This window comes from Anthonomus grandis, chromosome 10 (genome assembly GCF_022605725.1).
Source record: "Anthonomus grandis grandis chromosome 10, icAntGran1.3, whole genome shotgun sequence".
NCBI classification, from domain to species: Eukaryota; Metazoa; Arthropoda; class Insecta; order Coleoptera; family Curculionidae; genus Anthonomus; species Anthonomus grandis.
Window position 1 is genome coordinate 15,714,720 of NC_065555.1, and position 18,385 is coordinate 15,733,104.

Here is an 18,385-nt window from a genome sequence, read left to right on the forward strand (position 1 = left end):
GCCATGCAAATCAGTACAGCTAAATCACCTTTAAGAAGCAGATGTGCGGTCGATTATTACCGTCTTTCTTTTTCAGCCACGTGCAAAATATAAATTTTAACCTATTTCTTAAATTTTTTGGGCAATTTTCTTTTTGTGTTATAGGTATATATATATAAAGATAAATCCAGTAAGTTTTAATTTAGTGTATAGAAGGTTTAATAGAGAATTATTTACCTCCAGTGGATTTTTAAATCTTTTTCTTATTTTTAAAACTTTTATACTTTATCTTTTTGTTGTTATCTGGGGTAAGTGTACGCAGGGTATACGCGCATAAGTATACGCGCGCACACTTGGCTCGTCTTTTTCCATTTACTTATATTTCTTTATTTTTTAGCAAAATGCCCCGAAATTACCAAAGAAAAAAACCAAATAGACGAAGCCCAAATAGACGAAGCGAGAAACCTGATTGGTCAAGGTGTTAGCCAAAGAGGAGTCGCAGAACGAGTTGGAATTAGTGAGTCAGCCTTAAGAAAAAGACTGGCCTTAAGGCTCGATGCACACGAGCGATTTCGTTCGCGACGTCATCGCGGCATTCGCGAACGCCGTTCTACAGTGCACATGAGCAAGTTTATTTAAGAGAAATCGCGTTCAACGGACTTTCATTACGTTAACGACTTTAGCATGGATGGTTCAAGACGTGTTGCAGTGGCGTACTTCTCGTACCATTATTTTTAATATCCAACCTACCTACCAATACTACCGGAGAAAAACTATATACACACCAGCGACCGGGGCGAGCCGTGTGAATTGCTCAATGTCCCAACAAGTACTGCTTACCCGCAGAGCGAGGCTCAGCGAGGAATTTTGGCCGCGAAATCGTCGCGAAGTAGCAGTCCCCGGCGAGCGCCGGCGGTTAGTGGCGTCTACTTGGCGTATTCGCTGCGATTTCGCCTACGTGTGAATCACACCATTTGATCCTTTGGTCTGCTACATGCGCGCGAGAAAACTTCGCGGCGAGCTCGCAGCGAACTTCGCCCTAAAATCGCTCGTGTGCATCGAGCCTAAAGTTTGTTGCAGTTTCGCTAGGCCGCTTTAGACCGACATTTACTGACGAGCAAGAGCGCGAAATCGCTGAGTATTGCTTAGCTATGGACAATATGATTTATGGTATTACGATCCACACCTTACGCAGATTAGTTTTTCAATATGCCGAAATTAACAATGTTCGTAATCGAATTAACAAAGTTTCTAAGATGGCAGGACGCGATTGGGTTGTAGAATTCCTGAAAAGACACCAGCAATTGGGGCTACGCCAATCAAGGCCTACAAGTGTTGCCAGAGCGATAGGATTTAATAAGGCTCAAGTGGATCGATTTTTCATAAATTTAAATCTGCTTTATGAAAAATATAAATTTGATGCTAGTTGTGTTTACAACATGGATGAAACTTCGATTAGCACAGTTCCAAAGAAAACACCTAGAGTAGTGTCAGCAAAGGGCAAAAAAGTAGGTAAAGTTGTATCTGCAGAAAGAGACATAACAGTAACAGCGATATGTTGCATGAGCGCTACTGGTCAATATGTGCCTCCCACTTTTATTTTTCCCAGGAAAAGGATGAAAGGTGAACTTCTTGATACAGGGCCAACTGGTTGTGTTGGTATGGTATCCGACTTAGGATATATAAACACAGACTTGTTTAGGCAGTGGCTGTATCACGTTAAGAATCATGCCCGTCCCCAAAAAGAAGCACCAGTTTTATTAATATTGGATAACCATTCATCGCACATCAACCTAAAGGCATCCAATTATTGCAGACAATTGGGAATTGAAATTTTTACACTTGCTCCACACACCAGCCATAAGATCTACCCCTAGACAGAAGTTTTTTTGGTCCTCTAAAAGCTAAGTATTTTGTAGAATGTGAGCGCTGGATGATTCAACATCCTGGAAGAGTAATAGCGCAGTACCAGATAGCTGGCCTTTTTAACGAGGCCTACAAATAAGTAGCAACAGTTGGGAATGCTGCATCTGGTTTTTCTGTCGCTGGAATATTTCCGTTTAATGACGGCATTTTCCAAAAACATGACTTTCTGCCTGCTTCCGTAACTGATGTTGAAAATATTCGTTAGCAAGAGGAGATAACCACTAACACTGAAGACCTGCGACCAATGAGGAGAAGGTAGATGACCATGTAGCTCTGATCACTATTAGCCCTTTTCCAAAAACATCAGTTTCGCAATAGAGAAAAAGAAAGGCCCAAAAATCTGACATTGTCACATCAAGTCCTTTTAAAGAAGACTTAGAAAATAAACAAAAAATGGACGAAGAAAAAATTAATAAAAAGAAACCAAGAATGAATTTGCACAGTGTTTCTCCCCAAGCGAGACCGTCTACCCTAAAAAAAAGAAACGTAAAAAAGAAAATTTGAACTGAAAATATAAAACAATATTTTTGCCCACTTTGCAGTGAAAAATTTGAAGAGCCTCCGAGTGAAAATGGGACTCAGTGTTCCAAGTGTTCGGAGTGGTGGCATGAAGCATGCACATCGTACAAAACTGGAATTTTTGTGTGCGATTTGTGTCAATAAACTAGTGCGTACACTTATCCCTAAAGCTGCGAACACTTACTCTTATTCGCGGACAAGTGTGCGCAAACTGCCTTCAAAACTTTTTTTTGTATTATCTGAGAAATGTTTAAGTTTAACTGTATATTATGTTTATGTATTTATTAGGCATACCTAAACGTTCCTGACTTTTACATTTTTTATTTTATGCGATAAAAAATACAAAATTGCGCACACTTCCCCCAATCGACATAATCACATCCATAATATCAAAAATAATATACCAGCATTTAGTTACTAATCGTCTCTACTTAGAAGAACAAAAAGAATGTACCAAGGGTTTGTTTGGGTGCAAAAAACTGTTGCTTTTAAATTCAACTGAATGCAGATGATTGTAAAATTAGAATGAAAAACATGACAATAGCTTAAATTGACTTTAGGAAGGCATTCGATATTACACCCTACAGTTGGATTAAACCAACATTAAAAATATACTATTAAGATCTCGACATTGTTTATTTTTGTTCCCGAATAATAAAGAAATGGCAAACAACTTTAGGCAAGAGATTTAACAAAAATTACCTATTCTCTGACTGTTTTAGCGAAGTTATGGCACTTTTAAAATTTTTTGGTCCTTTTAACTGCATTTTTATTCCCAAAATCTGCAATTTTTTGTCATCTTTTTACGTTAGTTGAAAGTTTTTGTACAAATTTTTCCCACTTGTTTCTTAATATTTTCATACATTAAGTGTTTCCATACGAGAAAAACTTTCCAAGATAGAGCCTATTTTGTTAGCTAAGATTTCAATCCAGCCTCATAAATGGTTTTTAGAAGTTACTTAAAATAAAGACATACGAGCACTCTTGAGAATATTTAAAAAATTACTAGAGATTTTATGCATTAATTTGCATAATTCTTTCACGGGAGTATAAACGGAGTCCTGAAGATAGATTCGAAATATAAAACATTCTTCTAGTTTAAAAATTTGTTGAGCTAAGGCTGTCTTGGCTACGATTTCCGAAACTCCTAATAAAAACATAGAAACAGACCACATTGGTATAAATCGAGAAATTTTCCAAAACACGTTTTCTTCTCTTATCTTCTGTTTGAGCCTAATACTGCAAAATCAGTCAAAAGCTCAATAATACGAAGTAAATAAACGGATACAAACCTATAAATTACAACATTATTTCACGCATATTTTATCTGGATAATCTAAAGTTATTTGCTAAAGATTATAATGATTTGAACAGCTTAATAGCGACTGTAAAAGAATTTAGAAAGTCTATAAAAATATAATTCGGGTTAGATGAATGAGCCACTGCTACAATTTAACAAGGAAAGTCAGTTAAAATTAACAAATTTAAACAAGAAAATCACTGAGAAATACAAATCCTGGAACTTGCCATAATAAAATACATATAGGAATACATACAAATACTAAGAATAGAAGAAATGGTCAAATAGGATATAAAAATAAAAGAGCTTTGTAGAAAAGAGTATTTTTGAAAAACTAGGAAAATTCTCCAAACTGAACTAACAGGTAAAAACAAACTTAGTACAATTGCAACAGTCACATGCATCGACATACTAGAATGTTGTGATTATTTTTAGAATCTATAGGAGATGTCGACCTATTATATGTTTAAAGATCAGACGGAGGCAGAGGAATAAGACAAATAGAAGCTACTTATAATATGGCTTATACAACAATGCATTGCATTGAATCTAGAAAATGCTAAAAAAAATTATTTTAAAATATTTTTTCAGCATCGAGATCCAATAATTAAAGAAGCTAGTAAAATGAGTTGCGTGCTCATTTAAGTTATGCAGAAATATTGCTGCAATTAAGATATTTTTAGTATTTTTTTAAATTTAACAATATATTAACTATTTTTATAATAATAATATAATTTATTGGCGTTAAAGCCTCATAAAAAACGAGGTAAAATATAAATGATTAAGATTATTTATAAATTGAAATAATGAAGTACCTAACTTAGTAACTAGCTAATTAATTCAACGACCAAATTTAAAATAATTATACTATACTTATACTATAAATAATTTACAAGACTGCTATTCAGTAAAAGTTCCATATAGAATTCTCAACTGATTTTTTTTAATTATTAAAAAATTTATATATACCCAATTTTAGAAAACTTTTATATGTTAACTTATACAGAAGACCAGGAAAATGTATTATTAACCTATTAATAAAACTTTTCATAATTAAATAACCAGGTTAAAACCAACTGACGTCATAGCAAAACTTTAACGTAAACCTAAAATTCAAATAAAACCCTCCTCCGGGTGAGATTTCTACTTGGGGAACGATTTGCATCATTTAAACTATTCACACAGGAATGTTATTCGGATAATCCAAGTATACCCAGCACGACGTTTATGCTACAAATATCCCTAGATACCCCGGTAATAATTTTAATTAAGTCTATAAATAAATCGGAAGAATTAACCTTATCTGCTTAACCTATGGAAATTTTTCCAACAAAATCTATCGTGTCATCAGCATAGAGCATCCAAATGTGTCTCGGCTTAGGCTAAAGTGGAATGCCATATAAACCGCTGAACTTTAAATGAATATTCGATGATTCTGACCTTATCTTTTTAAATCCGATGTCTGGCTTTCACCCAAATAGAATTTTTAGTCGCCACTTTCGTGCATAATAAAATGTGAGTTGAACGTTGGTCGGTAAGGCCTGGATAAAAAGACATTTTAATTTGATTTGAATTTCTTTCAAGAAGTGGATACTACTAAGAATCGGATATTTTTTTTTTATGATGATATTTTATTGGAATCATAAATTATACTAAATAACAGAGTTCAAATTTATCCTGAAAGTTTCTAAATATACAACCCCTAAGCTCCTGGCTATTCAACATTTATTATCAAGGGTTGTCATAATAGGGTGGGACCCTTTATTAAGTTGAGTACATATAACTTGTTTGGTAGTTAAATTTGCCTGGATAGTAATTTTACTGTAATTAATTAGATTATTTTTATTCAAAAGATCTATACAATAAATAATAGTAGATAAATGTTACCTGAACAAGGAAATCAGGATTTCCAAAATATCGGGTTATAGGTAGAATTATATATTGTATTATTTTTAAAAACTTCAAAGACCTTCTTTTTACGGTAGATATGTGCATATTAATAACGCGAATGTTTCATAAAATAAAAATGAATTTACTAGACCTTAAAACAATATTAATTTTAAACAACCTAAGCCATACACCAACACAACTTAATCCGGTTCTGTTTTAATTTAAATTGTTATGGCAAAAGGCTTAAAATCTTAATGAGAATCGTGCCTGCACTGGAAAGAGTTTTTTGTTATTTTTTAATAAAAATAATAAATGATTCCGAAAAATAACTCGTGGGTATTAAGTTGGTCACTGCGAAAATCGTCATGCCTTTTATGATTAATTTCCTTTTTTAAAAAAAAAAACAGCCAAATTTAATACATAAATTTATTGATGTTGAAAACATAATTTAAAAATATTATAAGGATTAGATATAATGCAATTGATTGATAACGAGTGAAGACAAAACGTATTTATATTATAAATATAGATGAATTAATTATTTTTACATCATTCCTCTCTATGCAAAAATTACACAAACACAAGACAAACCATTAAAGAAGAAACTAACGTCATATCCATTTAAGTTATGCCCTCGTCGATGAGCAATTGGGTCAGATATATCCCAGTACCCCTCCAGGCTTACGATACATACACTTAAAATAGATGTGAATAAAAATAGTATATCTAACGTCGTCAAATATTACTCCAGTCCGGTCTAAAGAATAAAATATGAATAATTTATATGGATTTTTATGTTTGATAAAAAAAACTGTAATAATTTAATATAGACTTTGAAATCATTGGATTTTTTTTTGACATTATAAAAGCGGCAAAGAGAAAATGCTGAAAATATTATTTGACCATAAGGGGACTTAATTAAAAGACCAATCATTCAATTCTAGTTTTCTCCGAAAATTGTCAGATTAAGAAATTTTTTTTAACATAATTTTAAACCTTAGAATATTTTTCATCATTTTAGTCAAAGACTAATTGACGTACCTTTATAAAGTAGGAGGAGGTAGTGAAAGTGTAATTATTTAAATGACTATAACTTTTAAAAGACTTTTTTTTGACTAAAAGATTTTGTTCAATTTGGGCTTATTTGAAAGTGAAATATAAACACTTTTACGTATTGTATCCAGTGGTACGTGAAAGTATTTAGTAAAATTGGTTGGAGGTGTTATTTGAATTGAACACTATAACTTTAATTTTTCCACAAAAAATTAAATAACATAGTATAATTTTGATAGCAGAATCAAAAAGCAGCTTAAATTACTGTAAAAAAACCGCAGTATTTTTTTTACTTCTATTTACTTTTTAAGTTATTATCGAAATAGGAATTTTTAACGCTTATACGTATGTCAGTTGGAATTAATAATTATTGAGTTTCTTTTGTTTATTTGGCATCTCCCTTCGCAATTTATCTAAGCATTGGACTAATCCAAAATATGCAAAAATAATAAAATTTCTAAACATATTATAAAAAGATAATTTAAGTTGAGAATCATATTCCTAATTTAATTACAATCATGTAACTTATTTTTGACAGTTGAAATTTTTAATTAGTTGTGCATTATTTCAATTTAAATTAATTATTTTAATTCGCTTTTTTTGTTGTATTTTTGGGGTGTGCATTTATTGTTAACATAACGCGAGGGTTAAACTAGTTTTACCTATTCATATCCGTAAATCTCTCAAGTTAATGCACGACCATTTTTAATATGCTCATTCGATGATAATTGATTTAATTAAATTTAGAAACACCTTTCGCTGTTAGTCTTGAATATTTAACAAAATTTTTCTCAAAGAAACTGTAGTTTCCTTAGGTTTGTTCAAAAAATAAAGTCATTTTTTTGTTGCTCTCTACTAAGTAATTCTGCCAGCACCTTTTCTAATCCTCAATATTATTACCATTTGAGTGGTCTTTGGTAAGTGGTATCGCCTTCAATTTTTCTAGCGATTCAGTTTTTAACCTCTATCCTTTGAGGCAACTTTTTAGAAATAAAAATTTAAAAAAAAGTCGCTAAGGGCTAGATCTGGTGAATATTGCCCTGTTTGAGCAAGCAACAATTTTTTCATTGATTCAACATTATCATCTGTTATTGATGTGCTAGTTTAGATTAGCGATTATGTATTGCAAATAGATTCAACAAATACTATTAAAGCATTTTAACATCATTAGAGCGCTTTATTTTGTTTTTTTTTGTGCGCTGGTCATTTATTTTTAATATTATACAATTGCTTTTGTGTATTCTTCATTTTGTGTAAAAATCATTAGTGTCTATCTTTATTACTGTATACAAACCATGCAAATTTTTTATATATATTATTTTATATAATATTATTTTATTTAGCAACTGCATCGAAAATCGACATCAAAAATTATTTTCTAGTATACCAAAGATGTGCTATTCAAATTAAGTATTGGTCAGGTAGTGATAAGTTATTATTTTACTTAAACCAGCTTAGGGAGCTGGTAAAAAAACTTATGATTTGACATGTTTTGTAACGAAAGGGCATTTTGGCAAGGGGTAATAAATATCTTATTGATTAGTATAAATAATATATAGTTATTTCTAAATATCTTTTTTTTTTCAAGCATCTTAGGTTTTTAGCACCTTCATATTTCGTACTAAAAAATAATATGAATTATTAAATAATATTTAGGTTACTGTGCAAATTTGTTCTATTAACGTATACATTACAAGATTAGATAATTAGGTTAACTAGGGAAGAGAGTATAGTTGTAGGTCAACGATGTTTAGATAGTGACTTAAATAAACCAATTAAAAGGTTTTTCACGTTCATTATTTCTCATTTGCAATGCGTAGAACTGGTACTTAAGATATTTAAACTCCGGAGAAAGAGGGTTTAGAGATTTAGAGATTATCCCCTATAGTGTCAATATCGAAAATTAAATATTTGTGGAATATGGCTCAATTAGGATGCTCCTATGTTGGGCGCCAAAATTCCATCCACTTCTGTCACAAATTGTAATTTTCGTAAGAAAGGAATATATTTATCACAAATTCATTATTCCAGGATGTGGCCTAAAAAGTAAAGTCCGAAAGTTTATTCAGATCTCGAGTAGGTTGTTTAAGAAATGACTTTTTAAGAAGATAAGTTCAATGGGGCTAGGGAGAGGGGTTTATCATACTTGTAGGTTTTGTAGGGTAGTAACGCCGGCCAGGAATATACTTATTATTTTAGGATTAACCGGAACAAATAGCTATCCTCTTTATTAGTTTTAAGTAATAATAATCATTTCCAAGTGGTTTAAGCCACTTTAATTTTTTTCGGGAAGTATATAACTTCCGTGGCTAAATGTTATTTATACCTTGAATTATTGTTAATAGTAAGTCAGAATATTACATTGTTAAACTGACACTAGTACCGAGGCTTATGATAGGCTGACCGTATATTTTCAGTATTTTGTGCAATATAAATACTCCTATTGCGGCACATAAATATGCTGTAAAATCACCTGAACAAAGACATTATAGCAGAAAAAAAATATTTCGACGACTGCCAATACGATTACAAACAATGAAAAGTGTTCATTACCTTCATGTTCCAATTAAAAAACGTCCAGTAAGAAGCAATGAAGATAATGTTATTAACGTTCTTGCATACTTTGAATCTGTACCGTATTTAAGCTCAAAAAAAATTTCGCTTCACCTAGGAATTAGTCAAAATTAGTCGTTTTTTTCAAATTTTGAAAGCATCATCCGTATCATGTATCCTTGCAACAAGCTATATCAGAAAACGATTTTGACAAACAATTCTCCTATTCGTATTGGCTTAAAGAAATCTGCAACCGAAACCCCAGTGCCTCTTTCAACTGTTATGGACTGATGAATCTAGTTTTTCTAGTTGAAGTAATGTTAATTTACATAAAATGCATTATTGGTCCCGGAAAAAATCGTCACTGGATGCAGAAAATAGGTAACCAAAATAAGTGCAGTGTAAATGTCTGGTGTGAAATGTTAACTTTACTTCATTTTTTATAACATATCTTCCTAATGCTGTTAGAAGATGTTTCCATTGACCTAAGGATAAATATGTGGTATCAACATCGTGGTTGATTTTCTAAGAAATAGATACCTAGATCGCTGAATTGGATGGGGCAGTTTGTTGCCACTACCACGTAGATCTCTGGATCTTACTGTGTTAGACAATTTCTTTTGGGGATATATTAAGGACACTGTATATAAAACATCGTCTACAATAAGAGAAGATATATTAGGGCGTATTCAAAATGCTCGAAATTCAATTTATCAAGCGGAAATTAACTATTATCGATTGAAAGGAAAATTGAAAAATTTTTCATAATAGTGGATGTTTTAAATAATTGTAAAGTTATTGTTCTTGTTCTTTGGTTATAACCCGTTGGCATTTAAACATGTTTTAGTTTTTTTAGGAATATGATGTTAAAATTGAATTATCTTTTTGTGATAACTTTAGAATTTTTAGAAATTTTATTTTTTTTACATAATTTGGATTTATCCATTGCCTAAATAAACTGCGAGAGAAATGCTAAATAAATAAAAGAAACCTAATAATTATTAATGCTAAAGTGACATATCCGTATTAAGCGTGAAAAGCTCTTATTGCGGTATTACCGCGAAAAGTAAAAAAGATATCCGAGGGCAGCTTTTAGTTTTTTTATAGTAAATTTAAACTATTTTTTGATTCTGCTATCAAAATTATACCGTGCCATTTAATTTTTTGTACAAAAATCAAAGTATGAATTTTTAATTCAAATGACTAACGCCGTTCTTCTTCTTAAAACGTTCGTAAGCTATTGAATAGAGTATTGATGATATTTAACTTTAAAACTAGTGCAAATTAAATAAAATCAAATAGGTCATTTAAAATTTAAACAATTAAACTTTCATTACCTTCCCTTACTTTATGAAGGTCGGTATGCCAATGAGTCATTGACTAAAATATTTCAAGGATTCGAATTATGTTAAAAAAAGATACCATAAATTGATATTGTTCGGGAAAAAAAATAAATAGAAAACCTACACCGTATCCATTTAAGTTATGCTTTCGTGCATAACCTAAATAGACACGACAAATACCATAGTACTCCAGTACCACCACGATGCATACTTAGCGTTAACTCAGCACTCTCTGCCCTATTACTATTTGCTTGGTCCCAGCCTCAAACTTTTGCTCCGGCCTAAAGCCGCTCTATAAATCCTTTAGTACCTATACATCATAATAGACAGTGGCTAATAAAATGATATTGTAGAAGAGAACATTAGATATTGAAGATTTTCTGTAAAAGGACATTTTCCTAAGGTTCGAACCGTACTGCTCTCCACCAAACTATAGCTGTAAACAATATAGCACTGGAGCATATCCATACAGCTGTTATTAGAATTGTGCCACGTAAGCGAGTCATGCGCATTGGATAAGCAATTGGGTCAGTTATGGCCCAGTACCCCTGTCTTGCCTTACAAAAGTATAGCCAGGCCGGCTAACGTTATGATTACTTATATCTTTAATCAAGCCAGTTTCAAGATTATACTATAATCAAGCTTAAGATCTTGAAAAAAGTCAAGTTTATTAAGCAATTAACGTATATTTATATGTGCCTAAAAGATTATAGAAGAAAGAGAAAAAAAAGAATACAGAAAAAGAAAATAAGGAAAAAATTAATGCAAAAATAACAAAAATTATTTATAAAGAAGACCGCAAAGGATATCAAAACACACCTCTGCGTGAATAATTTTTTTAGTTTGTGATTGACTCTTTATTATATAAAATAATTTTTATATAATGACTGAAATATTAAAAAATCATAATTATAAAACCGACCTTAGAAGTTTTAATACAACAAGAAGAAAGTAACACAATGGTAATTTTTTTATACCTACTCATATTAACAAAATAAAGAAGAAAATAATCATTAATATAATCTGTTTTATTAGTAATTACAGAAATCTTCATTAAAAGAGTAATAAAAAACAGAACAAAAACTAATCATTAAAGAAACTCTAGTTAATAACGTGATATCAAGTATTTTTTCTTTATATTTTATATAATTACCTTTACCGAAATTATCTATGATTAATGACAATACCGAACATATGTAAAGAAAACTTCATCGCAAATAAAATTTTCAATTAGTCCAGAATTATTTCATTTCTCTTGCAACTCCATTGGATAATACATTTATATTTATTTATAGATATTCTATAGATAGGCTAAATCGCATAGATAAACTATCAAAGAAAAGAAGAAATAAAATACTGAAAACAAGGATAACGAACAAAAAAGTTAGGAACTTATATAATATGTTCAACAAATTTTACATCTTTAAGCAGATTGTCTACCCACAGCACTTAATAAAATTGAAGTACATTTCGATCACAAAAAATAAAGAACATTTCTTAATACGTAACATATAGAACACTCGCGTGATATTAATATGATAATAAATACATATCAAAGGCCTAGTCACTACATTTTTAATTTGCCAAAAATATTATGCACACATATCATATGTAAGCTAAATTTTATCTAATCGTGCATATTTTATTAGAAAACCGAAGAAAAATAGAAGGTTTTCTTTTAAAAATAAAATAAAACTTAATCAAATTTAGTAATATGTAGTCAATGGGCATTTAAAGTTTCAAGATCAAAGAATCTCGTGTCAAATATAAAAGAGAGAAAAAGAAGCACCTGTTCCACTTTTCACATAATCAGAACCACGAACTCTTTCAGAATTTACAATTTTTAAGCACTATTGATTATTTGTTTATGTCCAAAAATTGCATTAAAACAGCAGGAGATTCGTTTGGATTAAATACTTTGTGTTGTAGTTGATAGCAGTTCACTATATTGCATAGTGAAATACCGTTGATTTTTAAAGTTGTTTTAAACATATTATATACTTCATTTGATATATTTTAAGGTTTCACTTACAGGAATACTATTCCTGAGCAACCAGTGTGCTAGTTAAACGGGAGTTTTTAATATCTAATTCTTTAACTTTGTGAAAGTCCTTGACCCATCCTTTATTCTATCAAGAATGATAAAAAAATTTGCCTCGAGTTTTGGTGCTAAGGTTTCTACCAAGGAAGTCATTTGTTTATTTACAGATACGTGAACCTCGTTACTTACTATGTATTTGATTTCGTACAAGTCAGTTTCGTACAAGGCAACTACAAAATGTGAGCTAAGAGTTACAAACCCAATTAGATAGTTAAAGCAGGATTCAGTAATTTGATGTGACTTTAGCACAAACAAATTTGACCGCTAGCCGTGCACAAGGGACTTTTTGTTCCTGCAGTGACGTCATCTACGAATCATTATCGTTAAAATATATATAGAAGACACAAATTCCCTTGTAATAAATAAGATATTTAACTTCTGTAATAAGGTGTTCAATAACTCACAAATATTTAAAAAATACACCAGAAAGCATCAAACAAGAAAGAACTAACAACGTGTTCAATTAAATTATGCTCTCGTGCATAACTTTACACGACAATTACATAAATTGACTTACCGCCTAAAATCTCGACTCCAACAAGCATAGATTACAGGATTCATGCTTGAGTTGATCCACCCCAACCACGTGACAACGGCCAGAACAATCTTCTCGTGCCAAATGCACTGCAGACAAAATCCGGATAAAAGATTCACCACGAAAAAGGGCAGCCAGCATACTATAAACACCCCCATGACTATTCCCAATGTCTTTGCAGCCTTTTTTTCTTTGGCGAACTTTGCCAGTTTTCTGCTCAGTGAGAAGTTTTTACTGTGAGCACCTCCGAGACGTGTAGATGGTATTCTGTTTAGACCGTTATTCGCTAATGCTGTTAAGGGTTCATCCTCTGCGGTACTATACTGGTTCCTACTTTCCACTGTACTATTTTGTGGTGTTCGTCCAGTACCACCCCGATGCATACGTAGCGTTAGCTCGGCACTTTCTGCCCCTATCAATATTTGCTTGGTTCCCAGCCTCAAACTTTTGGTCTGTGCTACAGCAGCTCTATAAATCCTGTAGTAGGTGTACACCATAACAAACAATGGCAAATAAAATGATATTATAGAAGAGAACATAAGGTATCCAAGATTTTCTGTAAAAGGGCATTTGCCTAAAGGTATAGGTTCATATCGTACTGCTCTCCACCAAACTATAGCTGGAAACGATATAGCACTGGAGCATACCCATACAGCTGCTATAAGAATTATGCTACGTAAGCGAGTCATGCGCATTGGATAAGCAATTGGATCAGTTATAGCCCAGTACCGGTCCAGGCTTATGACACATAAATTTAAAATGGATGCGGTTGAAAATAGTACGTCTAACGATCGCCAAATGTCACACCAGTCGGGTCCAAAGAACCACGTATGTTCCAGAACTTCATAAAGGGCACTAAAGGGCATCACTACAAGTCCCACTAAACAGTCAGCAACAGCAAGAGATGTTATGAAATAGTTCGTAGGGGTATGCAAGTACCTTTCGCGTACCACGGCAAGTATTACCAAGGTATTCCCGAAAACCGTACATAGCGAAAATAGGAATAATAAAGACAGGGTCACCGCATGGTCTTGGATTAGTTCCGACCAATTTTCCGTTAATTGTTTGTTTGGATCTGTGTCGTTTAGGGTGAAGTTGTCGAAACTGCAATTGGGACAGCGAGGATCGATCCAAGTCCAATTCATGCTGAGTATTGATGAGGTTTTTGGTAGTTATATTTCTGAAACAAAAATAAATAATATTAAGATTTTTTATTTATTTTATTGTTTTTCTTAAATTTATTCGTTTTTTTACCGTTTTTTCAACCTTTTAAATACTAAAATTTTTATCAGTTTAATTAAATTATATTTTAAGGTCATTAAATACCCCTATTAAAATTCCCTTTATAAAGAGATGACTCCTGACAAATGATTTTTACAAATTTAAATAGAATTTCAAGCAAACTAGTTTATTAATGAATAAATTTGTCGCTTTGGAATAATATAGAGAGTCATAATTTATTAGCGTGGTTACCACTACCGGCCAGAAGATAATTAATTTAGGCGTTCCGAGGATAAATATGATAGGAAGTGCTTTTAATCAGTGTAGTAATTTGTAATAAAATGTTAGGTATGAGAGGAATTTTAAATATATATACATTAAAAGATTAAGTTAAAAAATTATTATTTTTTATTATTTAAAAGCAAACAATAATTATGTTCTGTAATTTTATGAGCGTAAATTATTTTTGTTTATTTTGATATTGATTCGTTAAGGTCATTCATTAATACTATGAATGTAAATTTTTGTACTAATTATATATTTTTATTTAAAATTTCAAGTATTTGTTTGTCGAATAAATATAGAAATCAGATTTTAAATTGTTTGTGTTTTTCGTTAACAAAAATTTTCTTATTTTTTTAGATAATGTATGAATTAATATTTAATTTCTTGGACATTATTGATCATAAGAGTGGAACATAAAAAGATGTTAAACATTAGATTTAAATATTTTTTATTATTAAATTGACTTTTTTTGACTTTTAAAAAAAGCTTTGTTTATTTTCTGTATTTTGAATGTATTTATTAAGTTCTAAACAAAGGCCCCAACCACCTATTCTTTCTTTTCATGTTACTCTAAATTCATTTTTTTTATTATTATTTTTTTTTGTTATTACATAATTACTCACACATAATTTTTACAATATTTTTTTTATTTTTAAGCTGGCTCATTTAAACGAAATTTAAATATTATGAGATTTGACGATTAATTATGTACTTCTTAATTTATTTTGTTTTATTGCATTTATTCAATAAATGCAATTAGTAAATTTTTTAAAATGCTTTATTTTTAAGAAATTTATTTTTTATAGAAACACATACCTATGATTTCAAAATTTATAGTTTTATCAAGAAATTTGTTTATTTAATTCACTCATGTACTATCACCATTGATCATAAGCCATAAGTCAATAATTTTCAAAATTTTTTAAATTTTAATTTTTCCTGATCCATTGACAGTGATTTTATTTATATTGTACTATTAATATTTTGTAATTATTTTGTTAGTCCGTAAATTTATTTTTAATTAGAGATACTTTTTATTATCTTATTCTAATTTATGTTGTCAATGTATTTATTGAGTAAATATAACTTTGGTGAACAAAATGTTTTTTTTTCAATCTTTCATGTAATTTTTTATTAAATATATGTAATCAAATATTTTAAATTATTTATTTTTTCATTTAAAAAACATTTATTTATTACTTTTAAACAAAATACAAATAATATTCGATCAAATTTAATAGTAATTGCATATTTTTTTATATTTTTTTGTTTTAAGAAAATATAATTGTTAAATCAATGTCTTATCTTCAAGAGATTTATTTATCCATTTAATCTACGATGAAAATTTTAAAATGTTTGTAAAAAATTTTTTTAATAAAAATTTTAAATATTTTTTTAGCCGTCACTGAACAAAAATAAATGTGAGAATCATAAAAAATGGTAAAAATTAGATTCTAGTTTTTTTAATTAATAGCTTTGACTTAGGCCATCATCCATCTTTTTTTTATCGTTATGGGCACTATATCGGATTATACGAAAGATTTAAATTATGCTTTAATAATGTATCAAATTTGCATATTAAAAACATGTTGAGGGTAAACATTAATTAAAGAATTCCAAATATTTATGGGACATATGTCAATAAAAAGGTACTTGAAAGGTAATTTCTATCTGGTTTATTATAAAGATTTTAAAAAAAAACGAAATATTTACATTTGAACCAAAGTTTCAGATTTGAGCTGTTATCATCAACTTTGTTTTTTTAAACACGCTTCTAGATTTTTGATTACGGATTTTAAAAGGCTATTATGATCCTAAGCCACTCAAAAAACTTATTTTAATAGAAAATTTTTATTTTAATTGATTTTTCCATAAGAACTTGTATTAGAAAGAGACAGCAAAATATCTTTAAAAAAAATGAAATTGCGAATATTCGATGTTTTAGGGAATTTTAATAGGCACTAAATAGCGTAACTTTTGTATATTTTTTAGTTTCCAATATCCCAATGATGAGGCTAGAATTTGAGACCTACATGGAGATAGATAGATTTCTCTTTCTCATGAAGGTTTAATGGAACGCACTCGAATTTTTTGAGATGCACAAGTATGATACGTCGTATAAAAGGTAATTGAATAATAATTGAAGGCTATGGAAAGGTGTTATTTATATTACGCAACTTCGTCTTAATTGAATTGCCTTTTACCATCTACGGTTTATAAAATTCGAATGGTTATTTTCAAAGAGGTGATACCCTATAAAGAAACAAATAAAATATATAAAACAATAAAGAAACAATTAAAAATTTAACAATATTTAGCTCGAAAAGTTCAAAGTACAAGTTAGTAAATTGTATAATATTTTTTTTTAATTGTAGTTTAGTAAATTGTATAATGTATTTTCCGAAAAATTTTTTTTTAAGTATGTTGGAAAACTGACAATTTAAATTTTTTTGCGGTCCTTAGTCACTCAAATTTGTAGTCGCAGCTTGTAAGTTTTTACTCCTTATTACTTAAGAACAAGTTTTTAGAAAATTTAAAATTTTGAGTTATTTTTGAACCATTAAGGTTCATCAAAATTTGCAGAGCTTGTGATCAAAAATCTATTTTTTTTTTAAATTGGCAATTTGGAAAAAATTTAAAAGATAATAGAATTTTTTAAAATATTTAATTCAATTTACAACGTTTCTTATTTTCAAATAGTCCTATTTCTATAAAAATACCAATAAAAAAATTTAAAAACTCATAAGAACTTTAGTTTGAGGAAAAGAAAATTTTGGAAAATAAGTGTTAAATTAAAATTTTCAGATTTTAAAGTAAAGCTGAACCCTGGCGAAAAAGTATTTTAAACGATTTATCATCAGCATTATACACTTTCATTTTCTTACTCATAAATAAATAAAAACCTGAAAGACATACCCGAGATGTGATAAAGACAGAAAGTAAAGAAGCATAAAACAAACAGCAAAAACGGAAGATCTGGCGAACATCTGGTTAAGACTACGATAAGTAACTTTAAGAAATAAAACAAGTAATACCAATAATGAAAATCAGGAGTAAAAATAAAAAGAATTATTATAGGCAAGAGGAGACATGTTTAATGAAGAAAAATTAAAAGTCAGAAGCATAAAAGTCAAGCTCAAACCAAAAAGGAGAGGACTTATTTTATTGGGTATTACATCACATATAGCAAAAATCAATTTAGAAATTACTGTCTCACACGCTCAAAAATCGAGTTTCATTTTTTTTTTCAATTTCTCAATTTCTTTTTTCTTTTCAATTTTTGAGCGTGTGAGACAGTAATTTCTAAATTGATTTTTGCTATAAGTGACGTAATAATTATTACAATTAAATGCCACTGCGAAAGAAAAAAAGCAAAAAAAGTAAATAATTAAAGAAATAATTAATCGGTTTTTTAAAATGTATATGGTAAATATCATTCTAATACAAAAAATCTCATAAAATCTTTTCTTATATATAATCCATATAACTTCTTAGTTATCCGCTATATATAAGCGGCAATGGGTAAAACCCAAAATGTATATATGTTCGTATTCCAAACGTCGTTTCCTTGCAGCACTGTAACGAACAACCCGGATTTGCAAAATTAATTGACTAAAACATTTAGCAGACTGAAATGTCCACTATTAAGGTTAGTGACGCTCGTATACGACTTAATAAAG

General features: G+C 30.0%; 1 protein-coding gene across 3 annotated transcripts in view; it reads right to left on the bottom strand.

Moving 5' to 3' along the window:
* LOC126741647 (dopamine receptor 2-like) overlaps positions 1-18,385 on the bottom strand; it is a 317,442-nt gene that overhangs the window by 287,474 nt on the left and 11,583 nt on the right. For all 3 annotated transcript variants that reach the window (XR_007662249.1, XM_050448178.1, XM_050448177.1), the window contains exon 3: positions 13,182-14,379. Coding sequence is in view for 2 of the 3 variants with exons in the window: in XM_050448178.1 (XP_050304135.1) it covers positions 13,182-14,344 (1,163 nt within the window). In the remaining variant the exon portion in view is untranslated. The remainder of the gene's footprint in view (positions 1-13,181; positions 14,380-18,385) is intronic.